A 16,645-nucleotide genomic window follows, 5' to 3' on the forward strand; every position below is an offset into this window, starting at 1 on the left:
AACATTTAGGGGTGGTCATTTGGATCTTTTGAAAAGCACACTCAAAGGTTCATGGCATGGCTCAATTTCATTTTGACCTTTACTTGAGGTACAGATTTGTTGACTTACAAAATAATAGCTCTTTATGTCATATCTTTTTGACTCAATAGCCATAAAGGTTAGCAACCATAACTGTAATTGAATATGGATATTTGAAAGATACATTTCAATATCAGGTGAAAGATTAAGTAGAAGAAAGACCCTCAGTTATTTTTTTTGGATTTCTTTTCACAACTGCTTAAGGACGGTGCCTACTAATAGCAAAGTATTTTTGCACGGTTTATCACTATGCGGGAAAAGCAGATCTTGGTAGCCGGTATTGAAAGCCAAATTTAAGGAAATTGGGGGTAACCACGCATTTTTTAGAGATAACCAAGCAACAATATTATTCTAAAAAGCAGCAAAATACAAAGCAATGTATGGCGCTTTTTTCCAAATTGAAGCTTTATTATCTCTGAAAAATGCATGATTTCCCCCCAATTTTCTTTTTGGATACCAAAATCACTTGCTAAGTTCTGCTTTCTCCACATAGTTTTAAAGTGCGCAAAGATATCCCTGTAATAGTAGGCACCACCCATAGGACACCTGAGTATCTCCAGATGCACAGAACATATGCGCAGTAACAATAGTAGGCACCGTCCTTAAGTTCTAGAAAGCACTAAGAATCTTTCTTCCAAATATTAAACATTACTTAAAAATGTTGGTCATTTTGTATCTTTGCACTCTAAGTGGTACATATATACCAATCTACACAATTTCCTGCCAGAGAGGAACAAAATTATGACCATTTGCATCCAATCCATCATTATATGGGAGATCCTCCGTCAATAATTATTAACCCTACAAACTTGAATATCAAATTTTACATAATTTTGCCACATGACGAGAGGTCAAGCTTGACAATAACAGTTCAACAACATCTGTTGTACACAATGTCTTTTGAGGAATTGATGAGTCATAGGTGTCTTTGAAGTAGCAGTTTCTTCAGCGGTCTGCACAGTTTAAGTATTGCATTCTGAAAAGAAATACAATAAAACCAATATTGTTAATGTACTGTAGTAAGCAGTCAAACAGTCAAACCTCTTGTAAGTGATCACAAATTAAATTAAACTAAATTCTGACATATTAAGGGTTATATTTTTAAAAATGATCTATCATTTCAACAGTCATAAACAGTCACTTCTAGCAAAATTTAATGTGGAAATTACAGGTTGATGGGGTCAACCAAGAAAAAACGACAACAACAAGAAAACAATTGCCTTTAATCATCATAACAGCTATTATGCTATTTTAATGCACCTGCATTTTTTCTATTTAAACCCATAACATCTCTCACAGCAAATCTTTATGGCTGTAAAATTGTTTCATTAGATGAATATAAATGGCCCAGTATAGGTCAGTGTGTTACCAAAAAATAATATTGATAATAATATATTATATTCCATGTTATGAGTGTAAATAAAAAAATGAGAAAACTCTCATTAATCTAATTCTAGTGAGATTAAAAGGCTTTTCAAATAATAATAATAATAATAATAATAATAATAATAATAATAATAATAATAATAATAACTCTTTATAAATAAATTTATTCTAAAACGGCATGTACACGAAATGCAAAAGCCCCTTAAGATTCGTAAGCTTTCTTCAAGTCCATCCTTCCTTATTATAATACCATAACCTCCCTTAGGTAGATGTTTACCTCCTATAGGCGGATGTTATGAGTTGGTAAAAATGAAAATATTTATGAAATTCAAGTCAATGATAGAAAAGCTCCTTAGCTTCTATGCCTATGAATTGACTTTTATGATACATAACTTGTAAAATATACACTGCAAGCCACTGTACCTCCCTTAGGTAGATGTTAACCTCCTGTAGGTGGATGTTATGAGTTGGTAATAAAATTAATGAAATCACACTCAGGTCAATAATAAGAAAAGCTCCTGCAAGATTGTAAGTTTTAATGCTGGCAAATAAGCTTTCCATGTGTACGATTGTGCCAGTATAACACATACGATACAAACGTGGTGCTATAAAACGTACCTCCCTTAGGTCGATGTTAACCTCCCGTAGGCCGATGTTAACCTCCTTTAGGTCGATGTTAACCTCCCGTAGGCCGATGTTACCTGAGCAAATCTTGACTGTTTTCATAGTTCCACGTTTCTTCCACAAATCGAACGTAAAATCCTTGAGGTCAGTGTTCAGACGCCGAGAAACGAAAGTAGAAAGAACTCTGTATTCTACCATAACGAATCCTAACAAACGTTCGAAGTCTTTATTTCCCCGACGTCGTCCGCCATTACTACTGGAAGTGAGTGAATGCAGGTCAATTTCCGGTATAATCGGATCTCGGTTCGTGGCTGCTACGAAGAATAACCCGATGACGTCACCTCCCTTAGGCCGATGTTATCTTTTCTCAACCAACCCTGTTGGCAGCTGCCTAGTACCCAGGGCCCTATTGGTCGAAATCCACGAAATCACGTGTAGTGTGGTCCATCCAGCGCAGTGGGAGGGTCGGGAGGTTCCGCCCCTCCCCCTCTCCACCCTAAAACCTGAGCTTTTAAGGCCATTATAGTTTTTGTATCTAAAATTTTTTGTCCCCGTGGGACTCTGATGGCGTGAGACCTCAATTGGAGACTTTCCTTGCTGCCTAATTACTCGGGCCGTCAGACCACGAGTTAAGTTCTCGGTCGCATTCTTTTTAATTTTTTTTCTTTTGTGTGATTGTCCGAGGGATACTGACGCCTAAGACTTCGGGCCACGAGTTAAGTTCTCTGGCGCGTTCTTTTTACTCGGACCGTGAGGCGCCGAGTTAAGTTCTCGGTGATGATGAGTTTCAGATCATTTTACTTTCTAGTTCTGGCCATTCAATCTACAACAGTGATAGAACTTATATCCCCAGAATTTATCACCTTTGATAGAAACGGCATTCGCTTACCTAGAGAGACATTTTCTATTTCCAAGGCGAAGACTTTTTTAACTTAATGCGATGAACAGACGCGCGCGAAGAAACCTAATCTGTTTATATTTTTTTTTATAATGTCTTTTGTGCATCTTCAACCACTCATATTTCATCTTTTCATTACCAGCACTTTAAAACTTCAAAAGGTTTATATCGTTTTTTAATTAGCTTTTTTAGTTCCTCAAGGTTAGTTTTGTTTAACCGATCGAAAATTCGGCAAGTAAATCACTCTATGACCCCGCGGGCCAAGACAGATACAGATCTGACTCACATTTACTGTTGAAAAATAATCAATGTGGAATCGGTTGGCTTATTGTACTTTGCGAAACGAAATGGAACGAAACGAAATGGAAATCTGTACTTTGCGAAATGGAAATCTGTACTTTGCGAAATAAACAAGTAACAAGTCGAAATTCGTCGTACCGTACAATCCACTGAAATGAATGATCCTTGTGTGATGTCTCTGCGTATCTCTTGCTTTCCATGTCGCTTACGACATCATTCCAGCCGGATATGACACGCTAGCAAGAAAATCGACAAAATCTGTACTTTGCGAAATGAAAAAATGAAAATCTGTACTTTGCGAAATGAATAAATGAAAATCTGTACTTTGCGAAATAAACAAATAGCAAGTCAAAATTCGTCGTACCCGTACAATCCACTGAATTGAACAATCCTTGTGTGATGTCTCTGCGTATCTGTTGCTTTCCCTATCGCTTGCGTTATCATCCCAGCCAATAGATACACAAAGATAAAGGAACGTGGATTGTCAGTACGGCGAATTCTGACTTGCTACTTGTTTAAATCGCAAAGTACAGATTTTTATTTATTCACTCCGCAAAGTACAGATTTTCATTTTTTTTTTTTTTTTTTCATTTCGCAAAGTACAGATTTTCATTTTTTCATTTCGCAAAGTACAGATTGTCTTGCTAGCGTGACATATCCGGCTGGGATGATGTCGCAAGCGATAAGGAAAGCAACAGACTGATAGATACACAGAAACATCACTCAAGGATCGTTCAATTCAGTGGATTGTACGGGTACGACGAATTTTGACTTGCTACTTGTTTATTTCGCAAAGTACAGATTTTCATTTATTCATTTCGCAAAGTACAGATTTTCATTTTTTCATTTCGCAAAGTACAGATTTTGTCGATTTTCTTGCTAGCGTATCATATCCGGCTGGAATGATGTCGTAAGCGACATGGAAAAGCAAGAGATACGCAGAGACATCACACAAGGATCATTCATTTCAGTGGATTGTACGGTACGACGAATTTCGACTTGTTACTTGTTTATTTCGCAAAGTACAGATTTCCATTTCGCAAAGTACAGATTTCCATTTCATTTCGTTCCATTTCGTTTCGCAAAGTACAATAAGCCGAATCGGTTTTGTCTCTAAATAAAAGGTGAATAACAAATGCTTTCCCCTGTATTTCATTTATAAATATAAACAGCGGAACACTGAAAAACGTACGCGTGATTCGTAACGTTACTCTAGATCATACCAGAAATTACAATCTGCATGACAGCGTCAGGGACCCTGCGTCACACAGATACATATCCGGACTCACGGTTAGTGTTGAAAAATAGTCAATATACAAATGGTTTCTGTCTCCAAATGAAAAGTGAAAACGTAAGGATTAAAGCTCGGGGATTTTAAAAAGCATCCGTATAAAGCACAAGGTATTCTACTTCACAAATCTCGTTTTCCCCAGCATTTCATTCGGACTGCAGACCACTGCAAGTAAATGCAATTCTATCTGGTGGCAACTTATTGCCTCACTATGTCTCTGTGTCTATCGATTTTGGGGGAATTAGCGATGCTGGAGGTTATCACTGCTAAAAGATCGTAGGCTTACGCACAACGCAGTCAAATATGGCCCGAGTTTAAGCTGAATAACAGCTTCTTGTTGAAAGAAGCTCCGTGTTGCTCGTTAGCTATCACTTCAGTCCTCGTACTTAAAGATTTCCTCTTAATACTTACCGTTCAATCCACTAGGTAGATCACAATGTCCAATACCATAAGACAGTGCTTCACAAAAGCTCTCCGTTTGTGCGGGGTTCAATTCTTGTTATTACCACGGGGAGGGGAAGGGGGGAGGGGGGAACTCCCGCAACAAGAAATTTTCAGGCTGGTTTATACCAGGGGTAGGGTTAAAATAACCGGCTCGTGCAAGAAATATACCCTTCTTGATTTAGAACAATTCATGAATTTGCTGTTTTCAGTTTTTGTTTATAATGTTGCCATCCTCCTGTAAACCGAGCAGTTCATTTGCATTGAAAGAGAAAAGATTCGACATGCTATATTGGAATCAGTAGCATACAAATACACTCAGTTTTTTTTTATTAAAAGAACCATTTTTATAAGAACGTTGAGGCTGAGATTAACCAAAATTGTAAGAACGTATTAAGAACATTCCTCAGGCTAAGAGTTGATTAAGAACGCTTTTTTTATTTTTTTGCTAATCTGTATATAAAATCAAGGTAACAAATGTAAATTAACCAAAATACTTAAGCGGCGCATGTTTTGTACATGTACTAGCATTAACAATTGTAACACTCATGATTAGTAGTTCTTGTTTATAACTGTTCCAAAATAACTTGGTTGACGACACATCTCGCACGTGACATTAGAACAAGCAAGTCACGCAAGTGAGCAAGCAACTTGATACCATATCTCAGCAGGCAATGCACTTGGATAGGTTTCCTGGTCACGTCCACATTGATTAACTGTAATGTACATGTAGTGTATACCAAGTAATTTAAGAACGCCTTAAGAACGTTTTCAGACTCAAATCGCAAAAAAATATAAGAACGTTCAGCCTCAACTCCAAAATTAGACGTTCTTATAAAAAAAACTGAGTGTACTAATTCTTTGTATATTTTGACGGGATGTTGTAACGTTGGAGGTTCCTTCCTTGTTGAATAAAATTAACAGTTTATTCGTACCATTTCAGAAGCGTTTTCAATTGTTGCCTTGAAACTTCCTGGTTTTGCTAACATACGTAAATAGATAAATAACTAAATAAATAAATATAAAAATAAATACCGTAATGTTCTCTCAAAACCCAGGCACAGGGAATCTTCGGGGTGGGGCATTACATCTTTTTTGTACTCAGGGGTGGGGAATAGAACGCAAAAAGAGAAGACAAGGTTGCAAATCACCGGGGGTGTTCATAGGCGACATGATAGTTTGGTGTCTATTATGTCGTTGTCGTGTTAAAGGGAGGGATTCACGGTTCTGCGCATGTGTCAGACATGTCACGAGCCTATCGTTTTTTATTAAAAACTGGATCATTGTATAATGCAATTCCTAATCTCGTACCCAGATCTCCCACGGTCAGGAGATCGGGGTACGAGATTGTGCAATTCCAGGGATTTGATTGGCTTAGCGGCCATGGTATATGAGCTATTATACCATGCCCGAGGATAGGGATCATTAAAATGGTCTTCTGGTTGTTCTTGCTAAGTGAAACCAGCCATAACTTACAATATTTCTTGATTGTTTTTAACAAGATGCCTGCTACACTGGCATTACGCGTGATGCTGGGGCTGATTCATTTATTCCAACTGTATGCTTCGCCGATTGATAAATCTATCCTTGCTAATGGAATAGTTTGAGTCACGACGATCGCGTTACGTTGTTCCCCTTGTATTACGCGACCCAGACTTTCACTGGAAATTTTTGAAATTCCATTACGATAACATAAGCTTCTCAATGACCTCTTTTCAGTCTCGCGTCGTGGTCTAAGACTGTCAAACAAAGCACGATTCCTTCGCCAGGAGCTCACCAATTTCCACCGTTTTAAATGTCGGGTGCTTCTTAGAAGTTATTCTTTCGATTCACCGCTTCAAAATGGTGAAATTTCCGTTTGAAAACGGCACACTTGAGTCCAGAACATGTTAACAGACCTTAACAAGATGCCTGCTACACTGGCATTACGCGTGATGCTGGGGCTGATTCATTTATTCCAACTGTATGCTTCGCCGATTGATAAATCTATCCTTGCTAATGGAATAGTTTGAGTCACGACGATTGCGTTACGTTGTTCCCTTGTATTACGCGACCCAGACTTTCACTGGAAATTTTTGAAATTCCATTACGATAACATAAGCTTCTCAATGACCTCTTTTCAGTCTGGCGTCGTGGTCTAAGACTGTGAAACAAAGCACGATTCCTTCGCCAGGAACTCACCAATTTCCACCGTTTTAAATGTCGGGTGCTTCTTAGAAGTTATTCTTTCGATTCACCGCTTCAAAATGGTGAAATTTCCGTTTGAAAACGGCACACTTGAGTCCAGAACATTGATAAAACTATCCTTGCTAATGGAATAGTTTGAGTCACGACGATCGCGTTACGTTGTTCCCCTTGTGTTACGTTACTCAGGTTTTCAAGGGAAATTGCGGGAATTCCATTGCGATAACGTAAGCTTCTCAATGACCTCTTCTCTGTCTGCAGTCGTGGACTAAGACTGTCAAAGAAAGCACGATTCCTTCGCCAGGAACTCTCCAATTTCCACCGTTTTAGATGTCGAGTGCTTCTTAGAAGTTATTCTTTCGATTTACTGCTTCAAAATGGTGAAATTTCCGTTTGAAAACGGCACACTTGAGTCCAGAACATGTTAACAATATGGCTCCACAATTTAATGCAGTTTTAATGAAGAAATCAAATGATGCGTTGACGTCACACAGGTAAGGGTGAGTGGGTCCCCTCCCTAGCGATAAGAATGGATTTTGATTGGCCTGCCTTTGTTAAAGACAATCAGAACAATACATCCCGAGTAGGAGAGGGGTGAGTTTAATGAATAAACAAGATGCCTGCTATACTGGCATTACGCGAGATGCTGGGGCTGATTCATTTATTCCAACTGTATGCTTCGCCGATTGATAAAACTATCCTTGCTAATGGAATAGTTTGAGTCACGACGATCGCGTTACGTTGTTTTCCGTGTGTTACGCGACTCAGACTATCAGCGGAAATTTGTCAAATTCCATTACGATAACGTAAGCTTCTCAATGACCTCTTTTCAGTCTCGCGTCGTGGTCTAAGACTGTCAAACAAAGCACGATTCCTTCACTAAGAACTCACCAATTTCCATCGTTTTACGTGTCGGGTGCTTCTTAGAAGTTATTCTTTCGATTTGCCGCTTCAAAATGGTGAAATTTCCCTTTGAAAACGGCACACTTGAGTCCAGAACATGTTAAAACAATATGGCGCGACTTAATCCGTCTTTAATAAATATATCAAATGATGCATTGACGTCACACAGGTAGGGGTGAGTGGGTCCCCTCCCTCACGATATAAGCGACAAGAATGGATTTTGATTGGCCTGCTTTTGTTGAAGACAATCAAAACAATACATCCCGAGTAGGAGAGGGGAGAGTTTAATGAATAAATTAATGTACCGATTTGTGTATACGACGAAGAAAAAAACAAGATGCCTGCTATACTGGCATTACGCGAGATGCTGGGGGTGATTCATTTATACCAACTGTATGCTTCGCCGATTGATAAAACTATCCTTGCTAATGGAATAGTTTGAGTCACGACGATCGCGTTACGTTGTTTTCCGTGTGTTACGCGACTCAGACTATCAGCGGAAATTTGTCAAATTCCATTACGATAACGTAAGCTTCTCAATGACCTCTTTTCAGTCTCGCGTCGTGGTCTAAGACTGTCAAACAAAGCACGATTCCTTCACTAAGAACTCACCAATTTCCACCGTTTTACGTGTCGGGTGCTTCTTAGAAGTTATTCTTTCGATTTGCCGCTTCAAAATGGTGAAATTTCCCTTTGAAAACGGCACACTTGAGTCCAGAACATGTTAAAACAATATGGCGCGACTTAATCCGTCTTTAATAAATATATCAAATGATGCATTGACGTCACACAGGTAGGGGTGAGTGGGTCCCCTCCCTCGCAATATAAGCGACAAGAATGGATTTTGATTGGCCTGCTTTTGTTGAAGACAATCAAAACAATACATCCCGAGTAGGAGAGGGGAGAGTTTAATGAATAAATTAATGTACCGATTTGTGTATACGACGAAGAAAAAAAAAAAGAAATCGACCCGTTTTAAGACACGGTATGCCCCCTCAGGGCATCCCGCGTAAAAAAGAAATCGACCCGTTTTAAGACACGGTATGCCCCCTCAGGGCATCCCGCGTAATTAATGTACTGATTTGTAGCTACGAGGAAGAAAAAAAAAAAAAAAAAAAAGAAATCGACCCGTTTTTAGACACGGTATGCCCCTTCAGGGCATCCCGCGTAACAATATGGCGCGTTAATCCGGATTTGATAAACAAATCAAATGATGCTTTGACGTCACACAGGTAGGGGTGAGTGGGTCCCCTCCCTCGCGATATAAGCGACAAAAAAGGATTTTGATTGGCCTTCTTTTGTTGAAGACAATCAGGACAATACATCCCGAGTAGGAGAGGGGATAGTTTAATGAATAAATTAATGTACACATTTGTAGCTACGAGGAAGAAAAAAAAAAAACGAAAAAAAAAAAAAAAAAGAAATCGACCCGTTTTTAGACACGGTATGCCCCTTCAGGGCATCCCGCGTAATAAAACAATTATTCCACTCGTGCTTGTTGGATATGAGATGATTATAGCCAACTCGGCGCTTCGCGCCTCGTTGGCTATCTATCATCTCATATCCAACGCGCGCTCGTGGAATAATTGTTAAATAACCAATCAGTGGCGAGTAGACTTCCGGATTTGCCTTCGTGATTAGAAGTTAAGCTGTCGGACAGCTGTGTTCCGTATCATCGACGCCTTCGCTTTTGATAGCCGAGATTTCATATCTTTGAATAAAAATGTCTTCGGAAGATACTGCCACAGAAAGTTGCAAGTGTAACGGCGTGTGTTCCAGAAAGGATGGAAGTAAAGCGAAAGGCTGTCTTTGCAAAACGCGTGGCGTATTCTTCAGCGAAAGATACAAATGCCTTGTGAGCGGCAAAAATTGCCAGAATCAGGTAGGATTTTTACTTCCTTTTCACTAACATCTTACTTCAGTTGTTTTCGTTGTATTCCGAATAATTCAACTCAAATGAACAACCATTCTAATGTATTCTAGGCGATTTCATTGAATCGTGCCGATATCAACGATTTTTTGTAGGTCGAAGGGTCAGATTGTTTTGATTCAGTCATCTTCATATATTCCCCTCATTACGATCTATTTTGTTTTATCTCGTAGCCCAATTTTGTGAGACCAGCAAGAAGACAGGCAAGCAATGCAGCTACAAGTCGTAATCCAACAGCAAGCGGCGCACAAAGTAGTAACAGCGCTTCCCAGAGACTTTCCGAAATGGAAGAATGTGTCCGCGAAAATGTGGCAGTTGAGGTGAGAAATTTGTAGTCCTGTAACTATCGCCCTGTTTACTGCTTATTAGTATCTTGCATCACTGTTCAATCAATCGTTCGGTCATGGAGATTATCGTGCAACAACCAGAGTTTCCGCTCAGTTTACAATGCTATTGTTTTAGTGGCAGTATCAGACTTGTTTTTTTTACTTTTGACTTGGCGGCAAAAACCGTAGAATCCCTGCTATCAAAATATAACTTCTTCTTTACTTGATGTACTGTTGTACCTGATCATGACTAGTAAGGAGAAAATTGTTTTAAGACCAAGAGAATAACGTTAAGTATAAACTTTATTGTCACATCAGTTCCCAACAAGGTTTTTTCAACATAAAACTACATAAGTAAATTTTGGAAACTTGACTTGCCCGCTCATGTCACGGTTCTTTGATAGTAGGGTGCGACGTTTGCCAATATAGAAACAAAAGGGTATTTTTGTACACCGCCTTTTTGTATCACTCGGGGCTAGATTTACGAAGCTCTCCTCAGCTCAGATATATCCTTGGTATTGAGGGGAGCAGGGATGGCGCAGTGGTGAGAGCACTCGCCTCCCACCAATGTGGCCCGGGTTCGATTCCCGATGTCGGCGTCATTTGTAGGTTCAGTTTGTTGTTGGCTCTCGTCCTTGCTCCAAGGGTTTTTCTCCTGGTACCCCCGTTTTCCTTCCTTCACAAAAACCAACATTTCCAAATTCCAATCCGACCTGGAAACAGCGGACAGAAGGGCGCAAAATACGCAGTAGCAAAAGTATGCGCAGTAGCAAAATCGAGAGAAGAGCGCAGAACCACTCCGTTGATTCCACTGAAATTCCTATTCATTCATTCATTCATTCATTCGTTCGTTCGTTCGTTCGTTCGTTCGTTCGTTCGTTCGTTCGTTCGTTTATTCGTTCGTTCGTTCATTCGTTCATTCATTCATTCATTCATTCATTCATTCATTCGTTCGTTCGTTCGTTCGTTCGTTCGTGCGCAGTAGCAAAATCAAGAAAAGAGCGCAGAATCACTCTGTTGATTCCAATAAAATTCCTACTCATCTACTCATTCATTCATTCGTTCGTTCGTTCGTTTATTCATTCATTCATTCATTCATTCATTCGTTCATACATCATTCATTCATTCATTCATTCATTCATTCATTCATTCATTCGTTCGTTCGTTCGTTCGTTCGTTCGTGCGCAGTAGCAAAATCAAGAAAAGAGCGCAGAATCACTCTGTTGATTCCACTGAAATTCCTACTCATTCATTCATTCATTCATTCGTTCGTTCGTTCGTTCGTTCGTTTATTCATTCATTCATTCATTCATTCATTCATTCATTCATTCATTCATTCATTCATTCATTCATTCATTCATTCATTCAGTCAAACATTCATTCATTCATTCATTCATTCATTCATTCATTCATTCATTCATTCATTCATTCATTCATTCATTCATTCGTTCGTTCATTCATTCATTCATTCATTCATTCATTCATTTGTTCGGTCGGTCGGTCGTTCGTTCGTTCGTTCATTCACCTATTTATTTTATTTTATTTTATTTTATTTATTTATTTATTTATTTCTTTATTTATTCATAGTATTGTTTTTCAACAGTAGCCGAAAAAAATACTTAGGATCCATCTCATCTAAGGATAGTCAACAACGCAGCCGTTATTAAACAAGAAAGTCCGGTATAAAAAAGGCCTTGCCAGGCCATTCTTACCTTCAGTTGACAATCACCCATCAGAGCGTCAACAACTGACAAACAACATGTCTTTTTTACAACCTTTCCCGATAAAATTTGCTTAGTTTTCAGAATAAACCCTGTTAAAGAAATTAGAACTTGATATCTTATATTGCTGTGGTGAGATTATGAAATTTTGAGGCATATTTTTTTCAGAGGACGCCTGAGGCAACAACTTGCCACGACTGACCGAACAGCGTCTAAATTTGAACCTCAAGCCCACAAAGGTGTGAAATGAAGGTAAGGCTTCCCCTTTTATAGCGGACCTTTTTGTTTAAGGTCATCACGCTACGCTTCTCTACAGTTAGTGGGAACAAGTGTTGCGTGACTATCCCAACAAAGGCTGTACCGCGTACCGGAATCTAAACTAAGAAGGCCTTCGTGAATCTAGCCCGTGAACCTTCCGGGGGCCATGAAACCTGTGATTCGGTGTCGTTTTCAGAACAGCGCCCCAAGTTTTCATCGGCCAACTATTCAAACATTCGGGTGGGATGGTGCTTCCTTATACAGATTTAGTAACTTTTACCAAGATCTTCTTTCCCCGCGTAGACATAAACCGCGCAAAAAACCTTTCAATTAGTAGCCCCAGTCCATAAGAAATCAGAGTTTCTCGGACAATTTCGAGATGCGCTGAACGTATGCGCAGTAACAAAATAGGGCACCATGCTTAAATTACAAACGCTTAAGTTTGCTGTCGTACTATAAAGAGTCATAATGGATAAGGAAGTTGGTTTCTAAAGAAACTGTGATACTGCATCGGTGGGGAGTAGAAACGAATGTTTGGTTTATCAACAGAGTTGATAACTAAAGGTTAATTGGCCACCGTAGAGAGATTCGAATGCTGACGTTCCGGGCGTTAGCCCTTCGGCAGACCCATTTTTTGGATTCGCTCTGGCGAAGGGCTACGGCTTGAAACAGCAGCACTCGAATCTCTTTACGGTGGCCAATTTACCTTTAATTCTCAACTCTGTTGATAAACCAAACATTCGTTTATAAAAAGCCATAACTCCCGTAAAATTGTACAAGTGGTGAGTGACACACCCTTCACCCAATGGTGCTTCGTCCTCGACCTCACGTCATTTGACACCGGCTAAATACGACCAAACCTTCCTGTTTTCCTTTCGTGTTTCTTATCGTTTGTTCACAAAAGAGGAAAGTACTTTTATTTTGTCGTCTGTTCGTTCTCTGTGGGTGTGTACGGTCTCTAGGCAAACAGCAAGCGAAAAAAAGGCAAACGTTTACTTCAATTGTTTATTTGTTCCTTTACACATACATTCCTGTTGAGAATAAATATGGAATTTATTGACTGACAGAAAACAATATTTTGGGTTTTAGGCTCCCGGAGCCACGTTTGGAGGAGATTATTTACACTTTTGTTTTGAGCAGGTATTTCATATTTACATACATCAGTATCGGATTGATTGTTAGAGCGCTTTTCAATTGAGCATCCAAAGAAAACATTTCCCATTTCCTTTCCTTCGCTCTATAAATGGTTCAGTTGGCCACTTCCTCAATTATAAGACATTAAATCAAAAACAATCCTGACTTGCTTAGAAGGGTTTTCCGCGTTTAAGGCCATTTACTTACATTTTCTTCGCGGTTGATTAATTCAATGTGTTGTTTACGTCTTTTCGGGTATGTTAACAGTAATTACTTTGGTTACGGTTTTGTGATACTCAATTGAACACCGCTCTCTCTTGCCAACGGGTTTTCCGTTTGTCGAGTGAACTAAAATTCAACTTGACAAGGTACATCTTGTAGTTCAACACGCAGGACTGCTGCTCCTTGTTCTCCTATATTGTTCTCACGAAGATACAACTTAGTGAGTTTACAATTTTTATCTTTCAGTGCATTACACAGGTGTGCTGCTCCTTGGTCTCCTATTTTGTTACCATTAAGGTACAAGTAAGTGAGTTTACAATTTTTATCTTTTAGTGCATCACACAGGTGTGCTGCCCCTTGTTCTCCTATTTTGTTGAAATCAAGGTACAAGTTAGTGAGTTTACAATTTTTATCTTTTAGTGCAACACGCAGGTGTGCTACTCCTTGGTCTCCTATATTGTTCCCACCAAGATACAAGTTAGTGAGTTTACAATTTTCATCTTTTAATGCATCACACAGGTGTGCTGCTCCTTGGTCTCCTATTTTGTTATGCCTAAGGTTCAAGTAAGTGAGTTTACAATTTTTATCTTTTAGTGCATCATACAGGTGTGCTGCTCCTCGGTCTCCTATAAGGTCTCCTGTAAGGTCCAAGTGAGTAAGTTTACAATTTTTATCTTTTAATGCATCACACAGGTGTGCTGCTCCAAGTTGTTTTCCTATATTGTTCCTACTAAGGTTCAAGTTTGTGAGTTTACAATTTTCATCTTTTAGTGCTTTACACAGGTGTGCTGCTCCTTGGTCTCCTATACCGCTTTGACTAAGGTCCAAGCGAGTGAGTTTACAATTTTTATCTTTTAGTGCATCACACAGGTGTGCTGCTCCTTGTTCTCTTATATAGTTTCTCCTTATGCCTAACCCAGTGAGTTTATTATTTACATCTTTTAGTGCACGACCAATCTCTACAAAACCCAACCTACCCATACGGTTACCTGACAAATCCAAGTACAAATCTCTGTCAATAATTTTAAGGACATGCAATACAGCTGCACACTCTATAGGTGCTAACGAACAATTCCGAAAACATACCTCATCAAAACTAATTACTGCAAATTTGTTTTGTATTGCAGAATGCTGCTTTACATTGATCTCATACAAATATTTACATAAGTTCAAGGCTAATCTCCTGTGTACCTTATGTGGCCAGCAGGTCACTATTCTTTCCTCACCTAACCAGCTAAACTTGGGTCGCTCCCTTGTCGACATAGGAAGAAGTTCACTAAAAATATCAACATTGGACATTTCTTGTTCTGGATCAGGCTCCAAAAGCCCAGCCACAAACTGTATCACTACTTGCCATGCACCTTCGTTGATGTGAACAGCAACAAATCTTCGCAGTTCCTCTTTAGTCATGGTGTCCGTTACATGCTTAGCAGCGAAAAATTCCTGCATTGTTAAGTGCAGGAAACAGTACTGTGCTTTGGGCCGTTCACTAAGTGAACGGGGCTTGGCGTCGGGTAAACGGTGAAGAAGTCCACAATCCTCCAGTCCATCAACTTCGCTTGATTGAAAGATTAATTTTCCTTGTTTAATGCCATTAAAAGCGATTTTTCCCAGTCTCTTGAACACCATTTCATTTTCGGGGTGAAGCTGTTTAAATGGTTTGTACATGTACGTCCCAAGGTCGGTTTTAGAGCAGCTGTATTTGTCATCACGACCGTGCTTATAGAAGAAAATCTTGACGGTCATGCTGTAAATTTCGGTCATCTTTGTTGGGAGCTGCAGACCTCCATCAAAGATAGAGATCCTTATCAAGTGTAGCAAGCAATGACATATGATAAAACAATTCACGGGGATATAGCACAGTGAAAAGAGGTTGATGTTTGTGCTGATGTGTTGCCATATTGTTTCTTTCGCGACGTGATCATCTTCTGTAAACTTCTCCACGTAGACCTCAATTTGCTCAGATGTAAATCCAAGAATTTCAACGGTTCTTTTGAATTTAAGGTTTCTAACACATTCCACAGCAGTTGGTCTTGTTGTCGTTATCACCGTACAACCACGGAGAAGTTTTCCTGACACTAGTTTGCTGTAGAGACAATGGAGGGGCATTTTCGCCTCCCCAGTGTTCTTGTAAGAAGAGTCATCTTGGGCTACGTCTGACCTTGCAGAGAATTCATCAATTCCATCGAAAATCAAAAGTACTTTGGTTGGGTTCTCTTCAATATAGCTCCAGACCTCGTCATCCAAACGTCCTACTGTTTCCGCGCGATCCAACAGCTCATAAAGATTGAGGTCTGCTTCCGAGTTTAAGTGCCTGAATTTCAAAAGGAATGCCATTTCAAAATGTTTTTTCATCTTGGGATTACCAGATGCCCACATTCGAAGAAGCTTAGTAGACAGCATTGTTTTGCCAATGCCTGGACGACCAACAACGAGAACATTGTTGTGCTGAGCATCAAAGATGTCTTCTAGCCGTACACACTTGGACTGACTCGCATTGGATGCGGGGTACACTTTGAGTTGTTCCCATCTGTCTGTCGGAAAGTCATAGTCCACTCTGCCTTCGTGAATTACTACATTTACATATATTTGGTCCGTACTCAGATCTTTAGCTTCTGGGCCTTCACCTGGATTAGTTCTGAAGGGTTGTTGAAGATCTGTAAGCTGCTCCGTGCCTGCTAAAATATCGTCCTTTATCTTTTGTACGGCCGCTTGCAGTTGCAAATTATCTGAATTGAGGAAAAGAAGATGAACATTGCATCAGCTAATTTGTATGTCGAGAAAGCTTTGCGCAGCCAAATACGCTGTTTCGACAAAGGTTGTCCCAAAAAGCGTAAAAGCGAACGCGACAATGCCGAAAGGTAGTCTGGGAAATACCCAATAAATTTCAATAAGAGCTCAGAATCCATAATGCCTCGACCGTACAGCGAAGACTTGAGATGGCGGGTA

General features: G+C 39.6%; 2 protein-coding genes and 1 long non-coding RNA gene across 7 annotated transcripts in view; 1 reads left to right on the top strand and 2 right to left on the bottom strand.

The window, feature by feature from the left end:
* Nucleotides 1–48: 48 nt before the first annotated feature.
* LOC146462478 (uncharacterized) lies at nucleotides 49–2,339 on the bottom strand. 2 transcript variants are annotated; one of them, XR_014857125.1, is made up of 3 exons: nucleotides 2,083–2,339; nucleotides 143–1,054; nucleotides 49–103 (listed from the first exon to the last, which is right to left on the bottom strand). It is a non-coding gene; the product is annotated as an uncharacterized LOC146462478 (long non-coding RNA). The 2 variants fall into 2 exon arrangements; XR_014857124.1 differs by having other exon boundaries at nucleotides 49–1,054.
* Nucleotides 2,340–9,823: 7,484 nt separating this feature from the next.
* Nucleotides 9,824–10,498, top strand: LOC146462479 (uncharacterized). Its single transcript, XM_085085552.1, has 2 exons — nucleotides 9,824–9,987; nucleotides 10,209–10,498. The coding sequence occupies exons 1-2, from the start codon at nucleotides 9,829–9,831 to the stop codon at nucleotides 10,368–10,370; spliced, it is 321 nt and encodes a 106-aa protein (XP_084941678.1). The 5' UTR covers nucleotides 9,824–9,828; the 3' UTR covers nucleotides 10,371–10,498.
* A 2,829-nt stretch (nucleotides 10,499–13,327) lies between these two features.
* The window catches only part of LOC146462480 (uncharacterized), a 43,960-nt gene continuing 40,642 nt past the window's right edge, over nucleotides 13,328–16,645 (bottom strand). For all 4 annotated transcript variants that reach the window (XM_085085573.1, XM_085085571.1, XM_085085570.1 and 1 more), the window contains one exon: nucleotides 13,328–16,425. In XM_085085573.1, coding sequence (XP_084941699.1) covers nucleotides 13,823–16,425 — 2,603 coding nt within the window. In that variant the 3' untranslated portion in view covers nucleotides 13,328–13,822. The remainder of the gene's footprint in view (nucleotides 16,426–16,645) is intronic.

The sequence above is a fragment of the Pavona decussata genome, unplaced genomic scaffold (genome assembly GCF_977016875.1).
Source record: "Pavona decussata unplaced genomic scaffold, jaPavDecu1.1 SCAFFOLD_187, whole genome shotgun sequence".
Lineage (NCBI taxonomy): Eukaryota > Metazoa > Cnidaria > Anthozoa > Scleractinia > Agariciidae > Pavona > Pavona decussata.

What these genes read in the sequence shown, in the direction of transcription:
- LOC146462479 (XM_085085552.1), top strand. Translation starts at nt 9,829, where the DNA reads ATGTCTTCGGAAGATACTGCCACAGAAAGTTGCAAGTGTAACGGCGTG. An exon ending in GCAAAAATTGCCAGAATCAG is followed by an intron (nt 9,988 to 10,208) that starts GTAGGATTTTTA and finishes TTTATCTCGTAG; the next exon opens with CCCAATTTTGTGAGACCAGC.